We start from the raw sequence: 26,292 nt of genomic DNA on the forward strand, positions 1-26,292 counted from the left end.
AGTTTAGAATGCTTTACTTACATATTCATATGCCTGATACATGCGTTGTTTCATGCAGCGGCAAGGAAAAGCACAAGCAGAACACTCTTGGATATAAAGTACAGAATATAATTCCAAGCAGAAGGTAACTAAAACTATCAACAGAACTGTACAAAACAACCTTACATTTACAGAGCAAAATATCCTCTTGAATGATATACCTAGCACATGGAACCTTACAAAAGGACAATATGAGTGGTCTCTCCGTGCCCTTACCACAACAAAAAGACTGATCCTGATGAACTGGAAAAATGAAAATGCAGCTCCCTTCTACAATTGGATTGAAGACTTATACAAACTCTCAACATATGAACAACTTGCATATAAATGCAGACTTGCTATGGAGAAATTCAATGATATTTAGAATCCATTCTTACAAATATTATAATAGATTAAGATCTGGTGAAGTACATTAACAACCTTATAAAGTACACAGTTTTGGGTTTCCCCCTCCCCCCTTCATTTTCCCTTCTACACGGGTTCTGTTTCTCTTTTTCTCTCTTTTATTTACGTCTCAGTGTGTTTAGTGCACAAATAATACTTTCAATAAAGATTTTTTTTTAAAAAAAGCAAGTTTAGAATGTTTTACTTACATATTCATAGGCCTGATACATGTGTTGTTCCATGCAGCTGCGGGGGAAAGCATAAGCAGAACACTCTTGGACAGAAAGTACAGAATATAATTCTAAGCATGTGTGCTGTAAGCTTGGGAGCAAACTCATACCTGTCTGTCTCGTTACATGGTACACACACATACACAGAGAAAGGAAGCAGAAAGGCTTCACTTTCTCCTTCTCTATCTAGCAATATAACTCTGTAGTCCTTAGCATCGTCATGCACTAACTAGCAGATGTGCATATTGTAATCTAGCAGATGTGCATATTGTAATCTGAACATTCACCTGGGCAAATGAGACAAAAGAACACTTCCACTGGGACAAGCTGTTCTCCTTTTAGTGCACAGCACAGGTAGAGTAAGCTTGGGGCCTCAGTGTGAAGGTGACTTCGGGGGCGAGGTCCAAATCTGAAACGGTCTTTCCAGGAGGAGGACAAAACGTAAACCTTTGCAGCAACCCAACAAAGAACAAGAAGATCTCCATCAAGGCCAGGCTTTCTCCGGGACAATTCCTACGGCCTGCAACAAACCAGTGGTTTGGACTTTCAATGAAAACAGCAAATAGAAGCAAGAGTCCAACAGTTTGCAATATTATTTTTGTAAGTTCTTTTGCGGGGCGGGGCAGTGGTAGTCCGGATGATACCCATGGGTCAGTTCCAAACTTGTGAAGGAACCTGGTCAATCAGTCAACCTGGTTGCTTTGTTACCGTAGTGGTCTTAGTCGGCCAGTTAAGTGCCACCATTCACATGTCCATTCACAAGAGGTTGTCATAGAGACAAATGAGTGGAGATTTTCCCACCTCACCTGGCTGGATGGCACTCTCATCCAAGGATGGAGAACGACAAGGCCAAGGCAGGGGAGGTGCTGTGTATGGGAGAGTTGTGAGTGTGTGTGACTTGGGCTGATGCTGGAAGCCAAAGAAACAGAGGCACATCTTGCTCTGTGCTGAATCCAAACCTGAGTTGGGGGAATCCCCTGGACCCCTAAGGGGGAGGCAAGACCGCCTGGTGTGTTAATGCTGCAAGACCCTTCATCCATTGCTCAGGTTACATATATGTGTAAATAAAACCATCAATTCTTCGGCTGATCGCCAAAGAATTGATGCTTTTGAATTATGGTGCTAGAGGAGACTCTTGAGAGTCCCATGGACTGCAAGAAGATCCAACCTCTCCATTCTGAAGGAAATCAGCCCTGAGTGCTCACTGGAAGGACAGATCGTGAAGTTGAGGCTCCAATATTTGGCCACCTCATGAGAAGAGAAGACTCACTGGAAAAGACCCTGATGTTGGGAAAGATGGAGGGCACAAGGAGAAGGGGACGACAGAGGACGAGATGGTTGGACAGTGTTCTCGAAGCTACCAGCATGAGTCTGAACAAACTGTGGGAGGCAGTGGAAGACAGGAGTGCCTGGCATGCTCTGGTCCATGGGGTCACGAAGAGTCGGATACGACTAAACGACTAAACAATAACAACAAAACCATACGTCCTAAAGACACCACAGTCTCCATGGACTTTAGAATCATAGAATCATAGAGTTGGAAGAGACCACAAGGTCCATCGAGTCCAACCCCCTGCCAAGCAGGAAACACCATCAGAGCACTCCTGACATATGGTTGTCAAGCCTCTGCTTAAAGACCTCCAAAGAAGGAGACTCCACCACACTCCTTGGCAGCAAATTCCACTGTCAAACAGCTCTTACTCTCAGGAAGTTCTTCCTAATGTTTAGGTGGAATCTTCTTTCTTGTAGCTTGGATCCATTGCTCTGTGTCCGCTTCTCTGGAGCAGCAGAAAACAACCTTTCTCCCTCCTCTATGTGACATCCTTTTATATATTTGAACATGGCTATCATATCACCCCTTAACCTCCTCTTCTCCAGGCTAAACATGCCCAGCTCCCTTAGCCGTTCCTCATAAGGCATCGTTTCCAGGTCTTTGACCATTTTGGTTGCCCTCCTCTGGACACGTTCCAGTTTGTCAGTGTCCTTCTTGAACTGTGGTGCCCAGAACTGGACACAGTACTCCAGGTGAGGTCTGACCAGAGCAGAATACAGTGGCACTATTACTTCCCTTGATCTAGATGCTATACTCCTATTGATGCAGCCCAGAATTGCATTGGCTTTTTTAGCTGCCGCGTCACACTGTTGCCTCATGTCAAGTTTGTGGTCAACCAAGACTCCTAGATCCTTTTCACATGTACTGCTCTCAAGCCCAGTGTCATCCATCTTGTATTTGTGCCTCTCATTTTTTTTGCCCAAGTGCAATACTTTACATTTCTCCCTGTTAAAATTCATCTTGTTTGTTTTGGCCCAGTTCTCTAATCTGTCAAGGTCGTTTTGAAGTGTGATCCTGTCCTCTGGGGTGTTAGCCACCCCTCCCAGTTTGGTGTCATCTGCAAATTTGATCAGGATGCCCTTGAGTCCATCATCCAAGTCGTTGATAAAGATGTTGAATAAGACCGGGCCCAAGACAGAACCCTGTGGCACCCCACTAGTCACTCTTCTCCAGGATGAAGAGGAACCATTGATGAGCACGCTTTGGGTTCAGTCAGCCAGCCAGTTACCAATCTACTGAGTGGTAGCATAGTCAAGACCGCATTTTAACAGCTTCTTTACAAGAATATCATGGGGCACCTTGTCAAATGCCTTGCTGAAATCAAGGTAGGCTACATCCACTGCATTCCCTTCATCTACCAGGCTTGTAATTCTGTCAAAAAACGAGATCAGGTTAGTCTGACATGACTTATTTTTCAGAAATCCATGCTGACTATTGGTGATCACAGCATTCCTTTCTAGGTGCTCACAGACTGTTTGCTTAATGATCTGCTCCAGAATCTTCCCTGGTATTGATGTCAGACTGACTGGGCGGTAATTATTTGGGTCCTCTCTTTTCCCCTTTTTGAAAATAGGGACATTTGCCCTCCTCCAGTCTGCCGGGACTTCGCCTGTTCTCCAGGAATTCTCAAAGATGACTGCCAGTGGTTCTGAGATCACATCTGCCAGTTCTTTTAATACTCTTGGATGCAGTTCATCTGGCCCTGGAGACTTGAATACATCTAAACTAGCCAAGTATTCTTGTACTATCTCCTTAGTTATTCTGGGCTGTGTTTCCTCTGCTGAATCATTTGCTCCAAATTCTTCAGGTCAGGCATTGTTTTCTTTATCGGAGAAGACTGAGGCAAAGAAGGCATTGAGGAGTTCAGCCCTTTCTGTGTCCCCTGTTTGCATTTCACCATCTTCTCCTCTGAGTGACCCCACTGTTTCTTTGTTCTTCCTTTTGCTACGAACATACCCATAAAAGCCTTTTTTGTTGCTTTTAACCTCTCTAGCAAGCCTGAGTTCATTCTGTGCTTTAGCTTTTCTGACTTTGTGTCTACACGTGCTGGCTATTTGTTTGAATTCCTCTTTGGTGGTTTCTCCCCTTTTCTGTTTTTTGTACACATCCTTTTTTAATCTTAACTCAGTTAAAAGTTCTTTAGATAGCCACCCTGGCTTCTTTAGGCACCTTCCATGTTTCCGTCTCATTGGTATTGCCTGAAGTTGTGCTTTTACTATCTCCCTCTTAACAAACTCCCAACCATCATGAACTCCCTTTCCTTTTAGTATTACTGTCCATGGGATCTCACCCAGCACTTCCCTAAGTTTTATGAAGTCGGCTTTCTTAAAGTCAAGAAATTGAGTCCTAGTATGCTTGGCTGCTCCTTTCCGCTGTACAGTAAACTTCAGAAGAGCATGATCACTCGCGCCTAATGATCCTTCCACTTCTACCCCACTAACCAGGTCATCAACATTGGTTAGGACCAGATCTAAAATGGCTGTTCCTCTTGTTGCTTCCCCCACTTTCTGGACAACGAAGTTGTCTGCAAGGCCAGTGAGGAATCTGTTTGACCTTATGCTCTTGGCTGAGTTTGACATCCAACAAATATCCGGGTAATTGAAGTCCCCCATTACTACTATCTCCCTTCCTTTTGCATGCTTGGCCATCTGTTCCAGGAAGGCATCATCTATGTCCTCCGTTTGGCTTGGGGATCTATAGTAAACTCCCACAATGAGGTCCCTGGTATTCTTCTCTCCCTTAATTTTGACCCAAATGCTCTCACTTTGGCTTTGAGGTTCTAAATCTTGGATCTCTTCACAGGTATACACATCCCTGACATATAACGCCACTCCTCCTCCTTTCTTGTCTGGTCTGTTTCTCTGAAATAGATTGTATCCCTCCATTATTACATTCCAGTCGTGGGACTTATCCCACCAGGTTTCAGTGATGCCTATTATGTCATATTTAGTTTGCTGTACCAAGAGCTCAAGCTCATCTTGTTTATTACCCATGCTTTGCGCATTAGTGTACAGACATTGAAGTCCATTAATCATTCCCCCGTGTCTCTTATTTAAGGATTTTTTCCTCCCACCACTAGGTCTGCGTGCTGTTTGCTCCATTTGGTCTATGACATTTGGATGATCATCTTCATCAATTGATAGACTCCTACCTTCAGGAGCACTGTCTCCCTCCCCCACATTAGTCAGTTTAAAGCCCTCCTGATGAGGTTTCTGAGATTTTTGGCAAAAACATTCCTCAACCGTTGTGAGGTGCAGCCCATCGCTTGCCAGAAGTCCATCTTCAAGAAACTGCAGTCCGTGATCTAAGAATCCAAACCGTTCCTGTTTACACCATTTGCGAAGCCAGCTGTTCACTTCCACTATTTTCCCCTCTCTCCCTGGGCCACGTCGTTCAACTGGGAGGACAGATGAGATGACAATTTGTGCATTTAATTGCTTCAATTTCCTGCCCAGAGCCTCGTAGTCTCTTTTGATCTTCTGGAGGCTATTGCTTGCAGTGTCATTGATTCCCACATGAACCAAGAGGAAGGGGTATTTGTCAGTGGGTTTTATGATTCCTTGCAGTCGTTCAGTTACATCTTGGATCTTAGCCCCGGGGAGACAGCACACTTCCCGAGACATCTTGTCAGGCCCACAGATCACTGCTTCTGTTCCCCTCAGTAGGGAATCCCCTATCACCACTACACGCCTCCTCTTAGGTCTGGTCGGGGTTCTTCCATGAACTGTCCGTTCCAAGGTCGCCTGCACATTCCCTGAGGACTGACTTTGCTGCTCATCTTCATATACCTGATCGACTGTAATGAGGGAGAGATCCTCAAATGGAATCTGCTCTTCGTCTTCCATGCTAGGGGAGAGGACCTCAAAGCGATTGTGTATTTCTAAACAATCAGAGCGAACCCTGGGCCTCCTACTTCGAGTCACATTTCTCCATATATCTGGCTCCTGTGTTGGTGAACTAGCCTCCTTCTCAGGGGAGTCCCCTGTCTCCTCCTTGGTGGAGACGGTGTGCTCTGTTGCTTCCAAGAAGAGCTCCAGCTCTCTAATTCTTTGGAGCGTAGCTACACGTTCCTCCAGTTGCTGGACTTTGTCTTCTAAGAGGGCAATCAACATGCAATTTCTGCAGGTAAAGCTGCCTGCAACCTTTGGCAAGATGGCAAACATTGCGCAGGAACCGCAGGCGACTGCAGCTGTTCCCTCACCCTCCATCTTGAGAACGTGTCGTTGGGGGCGGCTACAGCGGTCCTCCATCATAAAATGCGTGCAGACAGGACAAATAACTCCCCCCAAAAAAACCTAGGTCTCCCCCAACAAACGTTTGAGACTAGCTCCCCTAAATCTAAAAGATGCATCAAACTGTGCGCGCCGCTAGGAAGAAGAAAACCCTTTTTGCTCCTTTTTCAGCTGCTGCCCTGCAAGCTCTGATAAGCTCCTCCCACAGCTAATCACCTGCCTCAACAGAAACCCTGCCCCCTCTGACCTTTGCACAGGGAGAGCAGCTAATCAACCACAAAGAAACACACACACACAAGAAAACCCTTTTAAACACACACACACAAGAAAACCCTTTTAGTTTCCAGGAAACTGAACCCTAGGAGACTAGGGTTGTGCACAACATTATCAATTATTTGGTGAGTGCATGCCCTGTCTTAACACTCCAAGGGAGTTTCGCTGGGACCCTGGGCTATTCGCAGTGACTGGAGCACTGATAATAAGAAGGTGCCCTAAATCCTGGGGAGCCAAGAGGGGCTGTTATGTGGGAAGTGGCACAGACTCTGACACTGAGGCAGGACCTAGCAGCCTCCAGCTCCAAGCCAGTCACCCCTGGCAGGGAACCTTCAGAGGAACCACTGAGAGACTCTCGTTCTCCATCCCTGCCTGGCAACACACACAGGTACCCTTAGCATAGTGGCGATGCGGCCCAAAGCTGCAGGTGTGCAGACTGCCCCTTTAAAGACCTTGACAAGAAGGGACAGAGCTCTGGGTGGATAGCCAAGCCCAGGGGAGGATATGAGTGCAGGTCAACTCCACTGCCATCCTTGGAGCTTTCTGAGGTTCAGCCACTCAGACCAAATCAGCCACTTGCTCTCCTAGCTAGCTATGGTCCTGTTGGTCCTCAAGGGCTGTGTCTGGGGCCACAAGAAGCTGATCTCTCCCTATGGCCTCATCTCATGCGCATAATCAAGTCAGGTCACATACACGGCACTCCCAGGTGCTCTCCACGTCTCACGCCTAGAACTTCCAAGAACTGACTCAGTGGAGGGGAATCTGCCTGTTGTGTAAGAACACGAGCCCATGGCCCATCTGGTCCAGCAACCTGCTCTCGCAGCAGCCAACCAGATGTCCCAGCGGGAAGCCTGAGATCTGGATAGGAGCGCAACAGCGCTCTGCCCACCTGTGATTCCCAGCAATGGGTAGTCAGAGACACAAGGCCTCTGACAGTGGAGGCAGAACATAGCTATACCCTTGGAAGATAGGGTGGTCGTCATCAAGCACCTTCTTTGCCTGCAGGAAGAATTTGTGTTACCTATAGTGAAGGGCAGGAAGGCGTCCTTCTTCACAAAGTTCCCCTCAGCATCCAGAAAGTGGTTGGGGTTAAACTGGGTGGGGGTTTCCCACTGGGTCTTGTCATACAGCACGGAGGTGAGAGAGGGGATCACGGGTGTGCCCTGGGAGGCAAGCAGAGTTGACATTGTTAATTGGGGGGGGGGGGAATCGGAGGGAAGGCATTCCATTGCCCACAGCTATTATTATTATTATTATTATTATTATTATTATTATTATTATTATCATCATCATCATCATCATCATTATCATCATCATCATCATTTATTCCATTTATAATCCCACCATTCTGCCAAACAGCTCAAGGTGGCATACCTGGTTGTCTCTGTTTTATCAGCTTCAGCTGAGAAATAATGACTGCCTCAAGGCCTCTTATTGATCTTCAAGGCCAAGTGAGGATTTAAACTCTGACACTCTAACCACTACTCTCAAGTTCTCAAGGAAGGAAAAGTCACGGCAGGAACACAGGGAAGGCCTTAGACAACTTCCTTTTTCAGCCTGGATTCAGACATGCAGTTTATTGCATTCGTTTTCTGGGTTATAATGCTAGCGCTTCTGTACCGAGTTCTAACAACCCTTTTACTCTGCGTTACGGAACTGGGCCTTTTTGACTGATATACTACCATGCTGCACTAAAGCTTAAATGTTGGGAAATTCCAATTACGTGAGATTCCAACACAAACAAGCACACCTCAGGATTTTCAGAGCTAATGGGTTGCAACTGGATTTTTCCCCTGGACACCATTATCATGGTAATTAGTGCTAAGCTTCTGCTAGATCCCACTTTACACTGTGTGAATGATCACATGAAACATGGAAATTGACAGGTCAGGGAAGATCAGGATAGAGGAACATGCTGCCTGAACGCAGCCTCGGAGGTCAGCTTTGACGCCAGACGTCCTCTTTCAGACACGGCGCACTCCCAGCCTACCTTGCCCACTTGGCCGTGCCAGCAGGGCAAGCTTCCTACCTTGGGAATGAAGTAGCCGCGGAAGCAAGTGTCCACAGCGGTGCAGCGGGGAAACTGCTGGAGGATACTGGCAAACCTCTGCACCTCATGGACTATCGCGTTGTTGAAGGGCAGCTGCTTCCTGTCTTCACAGGTGGGCAGACGTTCCAGCCCAATGACCCTTTCGATTTCCTCTCGTGCCTGCCCTGAAACGGGAGTTATTATAAAAAAAGAGGTGAAACCAAGGTATGAACGCAACAACTTAACACAGGCTTTTATACTCGCATTAGCTGCTTTATCATTCATTCACATAGTTTGGAGAGGCCCCCTTGGAGCTCTTTGCAATTTCTTTTTGGTTTAATGACCCTCAACAATTTAGTATCGTCAGCAAACTTGGCCACTTCACAAAACCCCCCTAACTCTAGATCAGGGGTCAGCAAAGTTTTTGTGGCTTGGGCCGGTTCATGGTCCCACAGATGCCCCAATGTGCCGGAGACTCTGTGTGTGTGTGTGTGTGTGCGAGAGAGAGAGAGAGAGAGAGAGAGCGCGTGCACACACACACACATGAGCGAATGCTATTTCCGGCGCTCCTTCTGGTGCGGAGGAGGCATGTGCAGCTTCCCATTGGCTGCAGGAGTGGGCAGCAGGGGTCCATGGGCCGGTTAAATGACCGCCATGGGCCGCTTGTGGCCCATAGGCCTTAGGTTGCTGACCCCTGCTCTAGATAGTTCACGAACAAGTTAAAAACCACAGATCCCAATACTGATCCTTGCGGGACTCCACTTTCCACATATTCCCATTTATTCCTACTCTTTGCTTCCTGTGATCTACTGAAACCGTGATCCACAATAGGACCTCTCCTTTTATTCATCCCTCCCAGTGCATCTTTGTCACGACGACGAGAGTTTGGCTGGTTCATAGTAAAAATCAGAATGCAATGCTGTCCAACTTTGAAACACAAAAGTATGGCTTACGTTGAATATGGGGGTATTTCATCATCAGCAGGATAGCCCACTGCAGTGTGGTGCCTGTGGTCTCTGTCCCAGCTAGGACCAGGTCAAAGACTGCGGCCACAATGTTGGTATCATGGAACAAGTTCCTGTCTTTGCTCCTTTCCTTAGAGTAAGAAGAGCAAGGTGCAAATGTTGCGGTTTATTTATATTTAAACAAAACAAAACAACAACAGCAAGAAATTTGTATACTGACCTTCACCCAAAGATCCCTGGGCGGTTTCCAGCAGAAAAATACAAAATGAGAACATAATAAAACAAAAACAAACAAGTAACACACACACATACACACCGACACATTTAAAAAGCCACAGAATTTTAATCAGTCAAATTCCTGGTTGAAGAGAAATGTTTTTGCCTGGCACCTAAAGATATATAACAAAGGTGCGGGCCTGCTCCTTCATTACGTTACAGACAAGCAATCAGTTCCTGGGAAGGGTCTCAGCAGTGCAGTCTCTCAGTGATCTGCTGTGTTCCTTCCTCCATCTCCCTGGCTGCGCTGCCCCTGAGTCACATGCCGGCTTTGGTGCCAGCTGAAGTTGTGCCTGCCCCATTCCCATATAACAGGAGGCATGTTTCTTTGTTGGATCAAGCTTGCTTAGCCTTCTCGGTAGTGGCGCCCTCCCTGTGGAATGCCCTCCTTTCAGATGTCAAGGAGATAAAGAATTGCACAACTTTCAGAAGACATCTGAAGGCAGCCTGGTAACGGGAGGTTTTTAATGCTTGGTGTTTTATGTTTTTAGAAATGCTGTAAACCGCCAGATAGCTGGGGTATAAATTAAATAATAATAATAATAATAATAATAATAATAATAATAATAATTGCCATGCACAGCACTTGCCTTAAATTTGAATCTTACTCTGCCTACGTATCATGCTGAAAAGCATTAAATATTATGGAACAAACCATGCTCCAAGCTTGAGTTTTTCATCCAGGGTGAGAGCCAGGACACAAAGCTCAAAGTGGCTAACAGGAAAATACTGTTATGAGTTTGTGGGTGTTAGACATCCTAAATTTCTGGGTCTAGCAGGAGTTAGAATTTCATCAGGGCTTGGTGTTAAGATTAGGTGCCAGACCCGTATAGATTAAGCCAGTGTGCATTAAGCTGTGTGCTAGACACTTCTAATCCTTTAATTAAGCCAAGTGTTAAGAGCTAATTAAGCCAGGTTAACTTCCTCATGAGGTGATACCCTGGGTAATGAGCCATTAGGAAAAACAAAGGATCCAGGGACTCTGTCTGAGATGGCAAACAGAAGGGGCCCCTCTCTCCCTCAACATATACAGCCAGAGTTTAGAGAGAATTAGGGTTGCTATGATGTGAATGAGACAGAAAAAGATGCCTCACTGCCAGAAGGAAACACAAACCCTGGGTAAGTGTGCCTGGAACCCCTGGAAACTTGCAATGTTCAGAGATTCGGGTGATGTGCAACAATATCACAACACAGTAAAACAGCAGAACCGATGAACCACAGAATGGCAAAATCTGCTTCTCAAGGCAAGGAATGGAAAATAAGCCAAAAGGTTATCTTATAATAATAATAATAATTTTTATTTATACCCCACCCTCCCCAGCCAAGGCCGGACTCAGGGCGGCTAACAAGCAATAATAAAAACAAGTGAATGAATACAACTTAAAAACAAGATTAACATACAACATTAAAGTATTGAAACATTAAAATGTTAAAATGTTAAAATGCAGCCTCATCACAGGAGGAGAAAGGAAAAAGGAAAAAGAAAGGGGGGGAGGGAATCAAATTGGTTCCAAGCCAAAGGCCAGGCGGAACAACTCTGTCTTACAGGCCCTGCGGAAAGAAATCAGATCCTGCAGGGCCCTGGTCTCATGAGACAGAGCATTCCACCAGGCTGGAGCCAGTGTTGAAAAGGCCCTGGCTGAAGCTAATCTAACTTCCTTAGGGCCCGGGACCACTAGGGTGGTCATCTTAGCTGATGAATTTGCTGCTAATATATTTCCTTGACCAACAACTGCCCTGGGAAAATAAATACTGAATCTTCTCAACAAGCAAATAAACAATTTCTCATTTGTCACTCTAGCCATTCTCTCATTGGCCCACTGACTAACCTTGGCAGGCTGTTCTGAGACTTACTCAGCATCATGGTTGGGATTGCCCACTTCTGTCCCTTTCCCTGAATTTTGTACCACTTTCAAACTCAGCTCATGCACTGTTTAGGGACATGCTTTATCCTCTGAACATAACTTACTGGGGAACAGACATGCAGATACACACAAACACCCCACCAAGTGCCAAATAAGCACTGGAAAAGTTGGCTTTATATCTAGATAGATGATATAGATAGATAGATAGATGATAGATAGATAGATGATAGATACCTCTGACTGTTGCTTGGTTAGCATATAGTCGTAGTAGTTTTGTAAGAGGTTCTCATTGATACTCTGCTTGCCTGCTGCAAGGTATTCCCTCAGAATGACACGGGTCTTTTCCATTGTGTCCAAGATCATCTTGTGGGGTTTTAAAAGGAATCCAAGGAACGGGTAGACATTATATACCTAGAGAAGAACCCAAAAAGAGAAGTAAATGAAAAGTCAAGTAAAGATTGCATGCAAGAAAAATGTGAGAGCAATTCTGTGCCAGATAGTGTGCTCTTGCACAACTCCCATGTCTTCCCGCTGGGTTTGTGCAAGGGGCCTTTGAGTCATCTTGGTGGCGTTCCTGAAAGTGGCATGCTATGCGATAGAGATTGAATTAGGGGAATCGTTTGAAAGGCTATGGGAATGCTTCATTGGAATCTGACATTTTGGAGAGATAGCGTGAGCTTAGCACCACAGATTTGCCTTCTGTCCTCCATCCCTTTCCCAATGACCCGAAGCGTTTTAGTGCCCCTTGAAGGGAGGGATAGGGCAGGGCAAGTGGGGGGGGGGGAATGGTGAGGACAACCCACACAAAGACTTTCAGATTTGGGGCTTGAAAGGTTATTGATGGGTGGAGCAACAGTGGCTTAATCCCAGCCTAAAAAGGCTTCGCTCCGTTTACATGTGGTTTTAATTTAAACACCAGCTACGCACTGTGCAACAGGATCTGCGTGGGAGGGCTGCGAAGACTTCCAGGACAAACTGATGTTTGTAGATGGGTTGGCGGGAACCTACAGGCAAGGCCCCCGCTCAGTAAGGAGAGCAGGGAGAGAGAGATGACGGGAGCCCAAACTCATTTTGGCTTCAAATAAAAACATTTCTTTCCAGCCTGACTCAAGGACAGTTCCAGTTTTCCACTTGGAGAGTAAAGCCAGCTTCGTACAGCTGCTCTGCAGGGGGCACTGTGATCTAAACCACCAAGCGTTTTGGGCTTGCCGATCGTAAGGTTGGCAGTTCGAATCCCCGTGACAGTGTGAGCTCCGTTGCTCTGTCCCAGCTCCTGCCAACCTAGCAGTTCGAAAGTACGCCAGCACAAGTAGATAAATAGGTATCGCTGCGGCAGGAAGGTAAACAGCATTTGCACGCACACTGGCACTCATCACATCGTTCCATGCGCAAGAAGCAGTTTATTCATGCCTGCTTTAATGCTATTTGAATTTCATTACTTTTTAATGGTTGTCTTTTAAATGTCATTAGCTTTTTGTATTTTATTGATGATATTTTAATTTGGTTGTAAGCCACCTTGAGTCCCAGTCTGGGGGAAAGGCATGATGTCAACATATATAATAATAAAAGTTGTTGATATCTAAGTGCCCATCACATTGTTGCTTTGCCTGTGGTGTGTTTACAAAGCACACTTGGTTGTGGTTTTACTGCTACAAAATGATTAGTGTACACAGTGGTACCTCGGGTTACATACGCTTCAGGTTACATACGCTACAGACTCCGCTAACCCAGAAATATTACCTCAGGTTAAGAACTTTGCTTCAGGATGAGAACAGAAATCGTGCTCCGGTGGTGCAGCGGCAGCAGGAGGCCCCATTAGCTAAAGTGGTGCTTCAGGTTAAGAACAGTTTCAGGTTAAGTACAGACCTCCGGAACGAATTAAGTACTTAACCTGAGGTACCACTGTACCTGACAAATCTCCGGGATTCTAGACTGCATCAAACCAGTTTCTAAGGCACAGCACCCTTTTCCACTGGCCAGCATGTGGAGTTTCTAAAACTCCACAAAATCCAGCCAAGTCTGGATTATTTTTGCAATGGAAAATGCAGGAAGGATCGCCTACCTGCAGCTGTGGTTCTCCCAGGTGGACCACCACTTCATCAATGTATTTTAACAGAGTGAGAAAAGTCTCGTCGGCATAGTCAAACCTGTCTCCAAACACCATGCCATAGGCGATGTTTGTTGCAGCTAAAGTTAATGTCTTCAGTGGAAAGGGTTCACCTTTAAAACATAAAAGAAGAAGAAAAGAATGGAGAATAAACACAGTGGCACTTGCCAGATGGCAGGCATAGAAAAGGAGCAATAAAAGTGAAAAAAATGCATCACCTTTAAAAGACTTGATCAGCTCAACCAGGAATTGCAGCTCTTCTTGAATCTTTCCTTCTATCCGTTTTTTGCCCATCCCGAGATCCCGCAAGCTCGCCAAGGTGTATCGACGTGTGGCTTTCCAAAGTTCCCCATCAGAGAAAATTACACCTGAGGAACACAACCCAGAAAACACAAGGATGAAGTTTTCTTCCACATGAAGCTGTGTGGACTGGGATCCCAACCCACCTGTCTGGAAACGTTCTTACCTCTGGCTCTAGCACATATGGGGAGGGGGAAGTTGAACGTATGGCATATCCTGCAGGACCCCTGGAAGCTCCCACTCTGGAAAAGACCTTTCTCAGCGAGGCTGCAGGTGCCACTGCCTAGTTGCCACGGCCTAGTTGACCTTCCACACTCATCCCTCAGCAGCAGGCGCAGTACCAAGCCTAAGCTGAACCGCAGAGCAGCAGCAGCCCCAACACACACCTAGCAGCAGTGCTGGATGGTACCCAATGCGACTAGTAGGGCGGAGGACAGCAGAGGTGATTTTAGGGTAGAGTGACTGGTGCAGCTGCACTGGGCACCACAACAATGCTGTAGAACAGAGTGCAAGAGGCAGGGGTCACTGAATTTTAGTGTCGCACAGGGAACCGCTGAAATGTGAGAGCCCAAAGTCTGACCCTGAAGGCAGGGAGGATAACAGTAGGTGGCACTAGAGCTGATGACTGGCAGAGCCAACTAATTCAAGTTTTGCCCCCATCTTCCTCCCTGCTGAGTTCTGTAAGGGCAACACCGAGACTGAAGAGGAGGAGGAGAAAGATGACAGGCAGTGACACCTCCTGGGCTGGATGTAAGCGGAGGCTGGCTGAGGTTGGTAGGGCAGTGCCCCATCTTCCCAAATGGACCAGCCTCCACTGCCCAGCAGCACAAAGCCTTTTGTCAGAGAAAAAATACTCAGGAGCAGGGAGCAATAACTGAGGCATGCTCTTCATCAAGTCCTACCAAGGCACCAGGAAGGGCTACAGAAGCCGTAAGACTGATGAATTGTCTCTTTCTACCCAGCTCCTTCTGCTCTGCTGCAGCCTTTGCCAATATGGTGCTCTTTTAGAGGTTTTGGACTACATCTCCCATCAGCCCGAGCCAATACACCCAAGCAAGCCAGGAAGGTGTGCTGCTGGGTAAGCAGGAAAATGAGATCTCCGTATGCAAGGTTGAACCAGAAACATCCTTTTTGATAGGTTAGAGGGGAGTTGTTGATTTTAAGGGGGAAAATGTATTGTTTGAGGGTATTAATAAACGAAAGACACAAAGCAGAATTTCCGAGGGAGTTATCCAATCCAAGTAATATATAAATTAGTTCTGTGGGGGCTTAAGTGATCAGAACATGAAGACCTAAGAGGGTCTTGCTGGATGAGATTGAAGGATCCATCTAGTCCGGCAAGCGGCTTTCTAGAGGGTCCCATCAGATGCCCCTGGGAACAAGCATGCAAGTGTGTGTGTGTGTGTGTGTGTGAATATACACACATGCACACAGCTCTTTCTCACATAAACACATGCAAGGCACCTTCCTTGCTCTCACACACACTTATGTGCACATCTGTGAAAGCAAGTGAGTTAATCGGGAAGGGATAAGACCCTCTTGCTCCCCACTCTCCACCCCTCTCTTCACTTGGCTTCTTCTTCCTTCACCCCACCCCCGCAAATGCTAGCAAAGTAGAACATGTCTGGAGAGAAAATTCCACAAGAGGTGTGGCTGCAGAGAAGACCTTCTCCCAAGTAGCCAGCTACCTCATACTGGAACGCACAGACGCACGGAGCAGGGCTTTGGCAAAGGATCTGAAAAATTAGGCAGGTTTCGGTACTCCTTCAGATATGGGACATGAGCTGCATATACGCCATACATTGAAAGCACATTTCCACCACCCCTAAAGAATCCTGGAAAATGTAGCTCTTTAAGGGTGCTGGGAATTGCAGCTCTGTGGGGGCCAACTCTGTGATGTTGTTGTTTAGTTGTTTAGTCGTGTTCGACTCTTCGTGACCCCATGGACCAGAGCACGCCAGGCACTGCCTCCTGCAGTTTGGCCAAACTCATGCTGGTAGCTTCGAGAACACTGTCCAACCATCTCATCCTCTGTTCTCCCCTTCTCCTTGTGCCCTCCATCTTTCCCAACACCAGGGTCTTTTCCAGGGAGTCTTCTCTTCTCATGAGGTGGCCAAAGTATTGGAGCCTCAGCTTCAGGATCTGTCCTTCCAGTGAGCCCTCAGGGCTGATTTCCTTAAGAATGGAGAGGTTTGATCTTCTTGTAGTCCACGGGACTCTCAAGAGTCTCCTCCAGCACCATAATTCAAAAGCATAAGTGATACAACTAGTTAAAAGGAACAGACTCAAGTTCTCACTTTTAACAGCATCCAAATTCTAGTGCTTCTCCCTGTCTTCCTTCAGCTGCCCTTGCAGCCCCGTTTTGGAACAATATGCATCAGAAAATATTATTCCCATGTTGCTCTTACCGTGTCCATTCTGCATCTGTTGGAATATTGGGAGTGGAGGCCTGTTTATGAATTCATTGCCTTTGCTCGTAAGCGCCTCTTTCACGGCCTCGTAGCCAGTCAGCACCAAAAACTTCTGGAAACCTAAATAAACCGTGAAGACTGGGCCATATTTTTCTGAAAGCTGGAAGAGAAGATGAGCTTGCTGTTACGTTTTTCTTGATTATAATTTAAGTAATGATTTATTGCAATTGTTGAGAGTGAATTTCTGTTTGTCGATGTTTTAAGAGTTAATTCTATAGCATGCTATTACACTCTAATAGATGGTTGCATATTCCTTTCTTTTATATAAGTTGTTTATTTTAAGTCATCAGGAAGAATTTTCTTATAGTAAGAGCTGTTCGACAGTGGGACAGACTCCTTTGGGAGGGAGCTGCAAGTACTTGGCAATCGTTTTTAATTATTTCTATGCAATTTCACACACATTTTACTTACTAAGGGAAACTAAATTATTTTAATTTAACCAAAATATCTTTTGAATTCCCAAGTCATGTTACAACTTTTCAGCACTCCTCAATTTTGGAATTTGAAAGCATGCAGTGCTGCAGGCTGCCAGAGGAGGATGCAAGAGCTAAGCTCTTCAACCTTTCCAAGTGGTGAAAAGCATTCTGTTGTGCAACAGTTCTGCAGTTGTGTGGCTCTTGGGGAATGGCAGTGGTGGAGTTGCAATAGTCCATTCTTGCCCCCCCCCCGCCATTCCAGTGTGGGGGAAGAGGATCCACTGCCTTGTCAGAGGATGAGAAAATCAATACGACAAGATGAATGACTTGGAGAAGCTGGAAGCTTCCTGTGAAGATGAAATAAAGTTTATCTCCTTTCATAATCATTCTTTGGTGCCACTTTGGGGGGGGGGGGGGAGAAAGAAGCGGACACGGAGCAATGGTTCCAAACTACAAGAAAGAAGATTCCACCTAAACATTAGGAAGAACTTCCTGACAGTAAGAGCTGTTTGACAGTGGAATTTGCTGCCAAGGAGTGTGGTGGAGTCTCCTTCTTTGGAGGTCTTTAAGCGGAGACTTGACAACCATATGTCAGGAGTGCTCTGATGGTGTTTCCTGCTTGGCAGGGGGTTGGACTCCATGGCCCTTGTGGTCTCTTCCAACTCTATGATTCTATGATTCTAAGTCCAAGCAAATATAAAACACCATACTTTAATGCCACTGTTGTAACAACTTAAGGTCTCGAATATATAAATTAAATGTTCATGAATTTACAAGGGAAGCATATACATAAGTATGTAAACCACGTGTCCGAAATAGTACAGGAGAACAATCCTGAAACCATTTTGACTCTCCCAAATTGACCTCAAATGTTTCTCTGCAAGGAGGAAGGAAATGGAAAAGCCTCTCTATTGTCATTTGCTTACCTGTCTTTAGGGCATCTTTGTGTATGAATAGGGTGAGCCTGGTGACCTGGATTCAGGAATTGAAGTATTTACCATCACAAAAGAATGGCCATGCTGGCCAAGTAAGCAATCACTGGCCATTGTCAGGTATCCTGGCAGACAGGATTTCTGTTATAGACTGCCTCCTTCTGTGATGTATGTATGATGTTTTGGGGGGTGTTCTTGAGCTACAGGGTGGGCAATTTCAAAAGTCTATATAAGGGCTTGCGCACCATTGTTCTGGGTCCCTCCTCCCTCCTGCGTGTGGTGAGTGAGGACCCTGTTGCAACAGTTTAATAAAGATCAGGCTTACTAGCTGCTTGGCTTCTCAATATTCTCTGGCTGGCCTCTGTTATTTTCTCCTACTGAGCCTCCTATACAGGCTCTTGGATACCCCATAAGCCAAAAGGAGCAGATTTTGTTTACATCACCACACAACTGTTCTTTGCCTTTGTGTTGAACTTTACAACGAGGCAGGGCATGTTGATGGTTTGCTTTCCATCTTCCATCTCTTTTTTTAGTCTAGCCAAAGCACAGCAATGCTACAAGAGTGGTGGTGGTGGTGGAAATTCAGAGAAGGGGGGAACTCTGGGAATTGTAGTTCTGTGAGGAGAACATGGGTGTGAAGGAGCAATGGTCACAGGCAGGGCTCAATTGGAAAAGTAGGATCAAAAGCAGCTACATTTGCACCGTACATTTAAAGCACTTTGATACCACTTTAAACAGTCATGGCTCCCCCTCCCCCAAAGAATAATGGGGGCTGTAGTTTGTTAAGGGTCCTGAGAGTTGCTAGGAGACCCCCTATTCCCCTCACAGGACTACAGTTTCCAGTGTTCCCTGGGAAGGGGGATTGATTGTTAAACCACTCTGGGAAGTTTGATCTTTCAAATTTCAGCAGCACCCTGTGCAAGGCCAAAATTTGGAACCCCTCTGCCTCTTGCCCTCCATTCTGCTAAATTCACTACATCATGGTTGCAACACCCTGCGGCGCCCGCTAGGCTCAGTGCCCGGTCCAGCGGAACTGGTCATGCAGTCCTAAATCTGCTTCTGGCTTTGTACATGCTAGACCTTTAAAAACACATTCAAAGCACATCCTTTCCTTCAAAGAAATCTGGGCACTGTAGTTTGTTAAGAGTCGCTGGGAATTGGAACTCTGAGAGGGGTAAACTAAAGTGCCCAAATTTTTTTTGGGGGGAGAAAGAATCTGCTTCCAATCTGCTTTAAGATGTTCCCACCGCAAACAGTGGTGCAGCCCAAACTGAAACGGATCCTACTTTTGTTTTTTAAAAAAGAACAAATTTCAGTTTGTGCTGGAGACTCCAATACTTTTTAAGTAGTTCCACTGAATCATTTAGGTGAAATAAGAGGGCTGTTTATGTCTACAACAGATCTTCTTTTCTTTCTTTCTTTTTTACAAACAATACCTTATGTGCTAAAGTGCTCATTCTCCGATATTCAGAACCTCATGAAATTTCAAAACAATAAGAGAAAATAGTTCGCCAGGTTAAAAGGGGCAGGAGAGTTCCTTCAACTCTTAAAAAAGACAAAACCACAGCTGTGCTGATTGCCAGTTTGTTTCCAGGAAATTTTAGGAGCTGAAAATGCACCTTATTTATCTTCTGGATAATAAGTATTTGATAAACAATGTGAATTTCTGTGTGCATAATGTGATTTATTGTGTGTGTGCAACCTTCAATGGGTCAGTGATTTCTCCTCCCCCACCCCCCATGAACAGCAAGTGATCAGAGATAGCCTGACTGCTGCTGGAAACCTTGAGGCTGGATTACTGCAATACACCCTATGTGTGGGTGCCCTTGGAGCTTGTTCAGAAGCTCCAATGGGTGTAGAATCGTTGTTCTGAATAACTTTTTAATGGGTTTCATGAACAAAGCTCATAGGAATAATAAATGACAGAAATATGTATACCAAACCATGTCATTTCTGCATCAGAAAAACAGCATAATAAATTTGCAGTAATGTCTACATCATATGGTTCATTATTAGTGGCCATGTGACTCCATGATTAAAGCATCTGTCACCTGCTACCGAGCCAGGTTCAAGTCCTTGCATTAAAGCCCTGGGCAACTTGGGTCTAAGGTACCTCTGGGTCTGCCTGGACCTTTATATTCCAGCTTGAACACAGAAATCATCTGCAAGAGTGTCTCTTTTCATTCCCCGAGTTTGTGAGGCTCACTTGACAATAATAATGATAATGATAATGATAATGATAATGATAATGATAATGATAATGATAATGATAATAATAATAATAATAATAATAATTTGTACCCCAGCCACTCTGGGCGGCTTCCATAAAAACCAAAAATACAACAACATGAAACCGAGCCATTGTCATCAGCCCAGCCCTGTGCAACTCTCTGCCAATAGAGATTCAGAAGGCACCTTCTGTTTCAACCTTTTAAACGCCTGCTGAAAACAAATGTGGGCAATGAAGAAGATATCTTTCCGCCATAGTCAGCCGATATCTAATTTAAGTTTTTAAATGTGGTTTCTATTGTATGATTTTATTGTTCCAATTGTGAATTGCCCTGGTATCTTTTTTTGTTTTTTATGAATAGCGGTGTATGAATATTTTCAGTCAAATAAACCAGTGAAAAAGAGGGGATTTTATTTCACCTGCCCCACAGCTGGAAAAAAGGCCTTGTTGGCGGCAGCAGAGAAACAAGTACTCATCTCCCCTGGCCACTTTAGAACCTTGTGACCTGTCACCTCTCCAAAAACTGCACTCTCAGCTGTCAAGAGGGCCAAGGTGTCAGTGAGGGGAGTGGGGACAATCTCACTGGACGACTCATCAGATGCTGATCACAGCACTGGGTCAGGATGGATGAAGCTGCAAAATACCCCAGAAAACTTACGTATCTGATTTGCTTCTGCTCTGCAAATCAGGTGCTGCTGCAGGCATTCATGCCCCAGGTTCTCTTCATGCCACTGCCCAAACTGGTAGGTGGTCTCTGAGGTGGGGGAGACCTGGAGCGGCCCTCTAATTCTGAACCCTGGTATGTAGGACTACAGGGACGCGGGTGGCGCTGTGGGTAAAACCTCAGCACCTAGGACTTGCCGATCGCATGGTCGGCGGTTCGAATCCCCGCAGCGGGGTGAGCTCCCGTCGTTCGGTCCCAGCTCCTGCCCACCTAGCAGTTCAAAAGCACCCTTAAGTGCAAGTAGATAAATAGGTACCGCTTTATAGCGAGAAGGTAAATGGCGTTCCGTGTGCTGCTCTGGTGCCGGTTCGCCAGAGCAGCTTCGTCACGCTGGCCACGTGACCCAGAAGTGTCTGCGGACAGCGCTGGCTCCTGGCCTCTAGATTGAGATGAGCGCACAACCCTAGAGTCTGTCAAGACTGGCCCGTACGGGCAGGGGTACCTTTACCTTTACCTATGTAGGACTACAGCCTTGGACCTCGAATATTATTTAAGGAGTTTAACATTTTCACCATCATAATTGCAAGTGATCTGCTCTGAAAATCACGCTGTGAAACGATACTCAGAGATTTACGTTGGCTGCACTGAAATGGGAAGGTTTAAAAACAGAACCAACGTCTCCCTCCCTCTCTCCCTCCCACCACAAGCCATCACCACATCTCACCTTCATATATGATAAATCTTGTCTTCTGATATCTATCAAATGCAAATTGCCAATGACTGGGAGTGGACGAGGACCTGGAGGCAGGGGCAGAGGTGGTTTCCCATGGCTGCTGCTCAGAAACCAGAATGTCGTTAGGAAGATCAGCGCAAGCAGCAAGAAAACTGAGACTGGGTCAAGGAGGACTAACGTCCACAGAGCCATGTTGAGGCTGACTTGGAAGGAAGAGAGTGAGAGCAAGAATTGATGGAGCAACTCTCAAATACTGCTTATCTGCTCAGCGTTTTGTTTTGCATGGGGGTGGGGGCACGTTACATAACATCTAAGATCTGCACTCCACTTTACTGGTCCACTTGGCTGCCCTGGGCAAAGTCTTCCCACCTGCTGAAAGCCAAACATTATGAGGCAATACTGAAAGAGGCCTATGTCATCCATGAGGATTTCACCAGTTGCCATTTAGAGCTTCCAAGATATGGACTGTTCCAGTGCATTCTTCCACCTTATTATCCTTGGCACATCAACTTTCTTAGCATCTGGGTAGGTGTGCCTAAACAATAATGTTTTGGGTTTTCTTTAGGAGCTGACAAAAAGAATACAGTAAAGATGCCCGCTTGCTATCAACAGGGAGGGCGTTCCAAAGCGTAGGTGATACCACACTAAATGAGTTCTTACAAAGGTCAATTCTACCAGTCTTAGTAGATGAGTGGGCACATGAGGGGAGAGGAATCTCACAGGTAAACTGGTCCCAAGTTGTTAAGGGCTTTATATACCAAGAGTAGCTCCTTGAACCTGGCCTGGTAGCAACCAGCAACCAGTGTAGACCTCTAGAGCAAAGGTTTTATATGGTGATGAGGCCTGTTAGCAATCGTGCTGCAGCATTCTACACTCAAGCGCAAGGGAAGCCCCACCAAAAGCGCATTGCAGTACAGTGGTGCCCCGCAAGACGAATGCCTCGCAAGACGAAAAACTCGCTAAACGAAAGGGTTTTCCGTTTTTTGAGGTGCTTCGCAAGACGAATTTCCCTATGGGCTTGCTTCGCAAGACGAAAACGTCTTGCGAGTTTTTCCCCTTTCCCCCCCCTTTTTCTAAGCCGCTAAGCCGCTAATAGTGCTAATCAGCTAAGCCACTAATGGCCGTGCTTCGCAAGACAAAAAAAACACTAGACGAAGAGACTCGCGGAACGAATTATTTTCGTCTCGCGAGGCACCACTGTAATTCAGTCTCAAAGTAACCAGCACATATAGCAGGGTCTCCCAAACTTGAACCTCCAGCTGTTTTTGGACTACAATTCCCATCATCCCTGACCACAGGTCTTGCTAGCTAGCTAGGGATGATGGGAGTTGTACCCCCAAAACAGCTGGAGACCTAAGTTTTGGAAACGCTGGCATAAAGTACTGTGGCAAGGCTTTCGTGGTCCAGGAATGTTGGCCTTTGACCAGATGTGAGGCAGTCTGGGCATGTATCTTGATTAACCAGATAGGCTGGGGAAAATAATAATAAAATTATTATTATGATGGTCATAACTGTACATGTCAATTTGGTGTGGGCATTGCACACATCAAATTATAGGAAATGAGTTGGCTGGCAGATATATAGTAGGTTTTAAATGCCTGTGTAAAGGTAAAGGTAAAGGGACCCCTGACCATTAGGTCCAGTCGTGACCGACTCTGGGGTTGCAGTGCTCATCTCGCTTTATTGGCCAAGGGAGCCAGCGTACAGCTTCCGGGTCATGTGGCCAGCATGACTAAGCCGCTTCTGGAGAACCAGAGCAGCGCACGGAAACGCTGTTTACCTTCCCGCCAGAGTGGTACCTATTTATCTACTTGCACTTTGACGTGCTTTTGAACTGCTAGGTTGGCAGAACAGGGACCGAGCAACGGGAGCTCACCCCGTCGCAGGGATTCAAACTGCCAACCTTCTGATTGGCAAGTCCTAGGCTCTGTGGTTTAAACCACAGTGCCACTTGCGTCCCAAAGTGCCTGTGAAGGTTGGTTAAATCAATAAATGAAGTCTAAAACTCCATTTCTGCTGTCCAGAGCCCCTCAGAGGAAGGGCCAAGTTGTATTGTTCTTTTGTGTGTGTAATAAATTAGTAATAAATTCTCCATGACATGCATATGAGTATATCTCTCTGTCTCTCTATCTATATCTGAAGCAACTAAATACTGACTAAAGGTCCACCTATAAGCCAGAACTGTGTGTTTGGACTGGCAGTTGTTCTTCATGGTCTACATCTCAGGTCTTTCTTAGTTCTGCTACTGAAAACCCATACCTTCCAGCATTTCTCCAATGATTAGGGATGTCCTATTCCTCCTCCTCCTCCTCCTCCTCCTCCTCCTCCTCCTCCTCCTCCTCCTCCTCCTTCTTCTTCTTCTTCTTCTTCTTCTTATTATTATTATTATTATTATTATTATTATTAATTTTATTACTTATGCCCCACAGATCTGACTGGGTTGCCCCAGTCATTCTGGGTGGCTTCCAATACATATAAAAACATAATAATTTTTTTTAAAACTTCCCTATACAGAGCTGCCTTCAGATGTCTTCTAAAGGTTGTATAGATACTTATCTCTGCTGGTCACGTAACTCCATACCACCCCCACCCCCAATGAAAATAGGGACATCCTACCATACCCTCCAACATTTCTCCCATGAAAATAGGGACATCCTAAGGAAAAGCGGGACTATTCTGGGATCAAGTCAGAAACTGGGATGGCTTCCGTAAATCCAGGACTGTCTCTGGAAAATAGGGACATTTGAAGGGTCTGGAAACCCTTTTCAGACGGTTAAAACCTAAAGAATGAATCTTGGGCCTTGTGTAAAAAAACCGGACTAGTGGACTTATGGCTCTCCTGCTGTTGTGAAACCTCATTCTAATCACTCCAAACCACGTTCCACGCTGTCTGGGGCTGATGCCCAGAAACATCGGGGGGGGGGGACAAGTTCACCCCTCCCCGATATGAAGCAAGTTCACAACCACAGAGCCAGAGGTCCTCCCCACTTACAACAACAGCAAACTGGCCCATAGATATGTAATATTATGGGATGCAGAACTGGATGATGTAAGCGAGGTCTGTCCTAAGGACTTCACCAAACCAATCACTAATGTTCACTTCTGGAACAGATGGGAACTGTCAATAGAAAGTGAATTTCTAACTAGCACACATGGCCTTGAGGCAGTTCCAACAGGGGCACTGCTGACTCTTCAATAATTTGGCTGACCTACATAAAATAAACCAAAGTGGATGCCCCAGGTTAAATATTAAAACAGAGAGAAGTAACCTTGAAGCCAATAGCCCTTGCAAAAAAAATTAACTGCTGCAACAGCAGTGAACTTGGCACTGACATGATGGACTTGGCACTGTGTAGTGGGGAATGTTCTCAGTGCCCATAATGCACCTGTAAAAGGAGGGGCGTCCAAATGGACTACCTCACATGCTTGTTGTGAGGACCGCTAAAATAAAGTGCCACAAGTACGAAGGTAGAGGGATTCTGTAAAATAAAATTTAAAGACAGAAGTTTATTCCAGCTGGAAAGTATGTAACTTCACAAGAACAGTCATATGGCCAATGAGACATAGAAATGCAATCAATAACTTCACATCAATAAAATAAAACGAATGTATATAATCACACAAAGTACAGTGGTACCTTGGTTTACAACCATAATCTGTTCCCGAGGTCCGTTTGTAAACCAAAACAGGTTGTAACCCAAGGCTTGCGTTTGCCAATGGTGCCTCCCCCAAAAATGGGTTGTAATCCAAAAAAAGGTTGCAAACCGGGACACACACTTCTGGGTTTGACATGTTTGTAATCCAAAATGTATGCAAACCAAGGTACCACTGTAATGTGTTCTGTGCAAACATATGTATTTATTTTATATGAAGCTGTAAACAATTGTTTACATTTGTACATCTCACTGGCCAATTGCTATACGACTGTTTGTATAAAGTTATTTTTAGCCCTATATATGGCATAGGAATATACTGTGTCCATGGAGTACCCTGACTTCATTTTTTTGCATTTGCCAAGTGGTCTGGGAATATATTTGCCAAGTTTGTTTTCTTAGTCCAGCTGGGCCCAAGAGGACTGATATGGAAGCTCGCCAGTTCCCTTCCACCCTCCATCTCACCACTGCAAAAATGCATATTGGAGAGGATTCTCCAGAGGAACTCAATACTCACCAAAGGCCATGATGCAGGGAAGGAGAGTTCGAGCGAAGCTTGCTCGAGTTGAGATGCAAATGGAGTGTGAAAAATAATGCCTCAAAAAGGGAATGAATTCCCAGGCCAGGAGACTGTGGGTGGTCCTCTAGAAGCTCTCGTCTTGACAGCATCACAGAGCTTGATGGTTAGGCCAACTGCCTTTACGAAACCACAGAATCTGAAAAGTTTCCAAATTAAATGCGTGAGGCGATTTGCAGGTTTTCTCTTTCTCTCTCACCCACACATATTCCAGGAAAAACATTGTTCAAAGCACCAAAATCACCAGATTTTCAACCTCGCACTAGTCTGGAAAATAATCAGTTAAAATCGGGATTAAAGCAAATTCCACAGTGAAATTCAAACTGCAGTTTTTTTCTTAACAAAGGGGGATGGACAATTTTCTTACTACAAGCAGTGCATGCATTCCAATCCTTACCTTTTGAAAGGCTGCAGTTTCTGGGCCACAGACAGATGCTTTTTCTCTTGAGATGGCTTGGTAGTCAGGTTTCGGTGCATGCAAAAACTAAAACCACATGCACCAAAACTTTGATCTTCATTTTACATAATGTATTTATTTTAGTGTCTTGGGACTGTAAACTGCCTTAGTGCCTAGGCAGAAAGG

General features: G+C 45.5%; 1 protein-coding gene across 1 annotated transcript in view; it reads right to left on the bottom strand.

Annotated features, from left to right (window-relative positions):
• LOC309329350 (cytochrome P450 2W1-like) overlaps nt 1–26,292 on the bottom strand; it is a 35,597-nt gene continuing 9,305 nt past the window's right edge. The window contains 11 exon segments of the mRNA XM_081840169.1: nt 1–1,173; nt 7,513–7,654; nt 8,521–8,705; nt 9,474–9,615; nt 11,861–12,037; nt 13,689–13,846; nt 13,952–14,101; nt 16,442–16,604; nt 21,471–21,678; nt 25,650–25,762; nt 25,764–25,848. Coding sequence (XP_081696295.1) covers nt 992–1,173; nt 7,513–7,654; nt 8,521–8,705; nt 9,474–9,615; nt 11,861–12,037; nt 13,689–13,846; nt 13,952–14,101; nt 16,442–16,604; nt 21,471–21,678; nt 25,650–25,762; nt 25,764–25,848 — 1,705 coding nt within the window. The 3' untranslated portion in view covers nt 1–991.

This window comes from Podarcis erhardii (assembly GCF_964252035.2).
Source record: "Podarcis erhardii genome assembly, chromosome: 14".
NCBI lineage: Eukaryota > Metazoa > Chordata > Lepidosauria > Squamata > Lacertidae > Podarcis > Podarcis erhardii.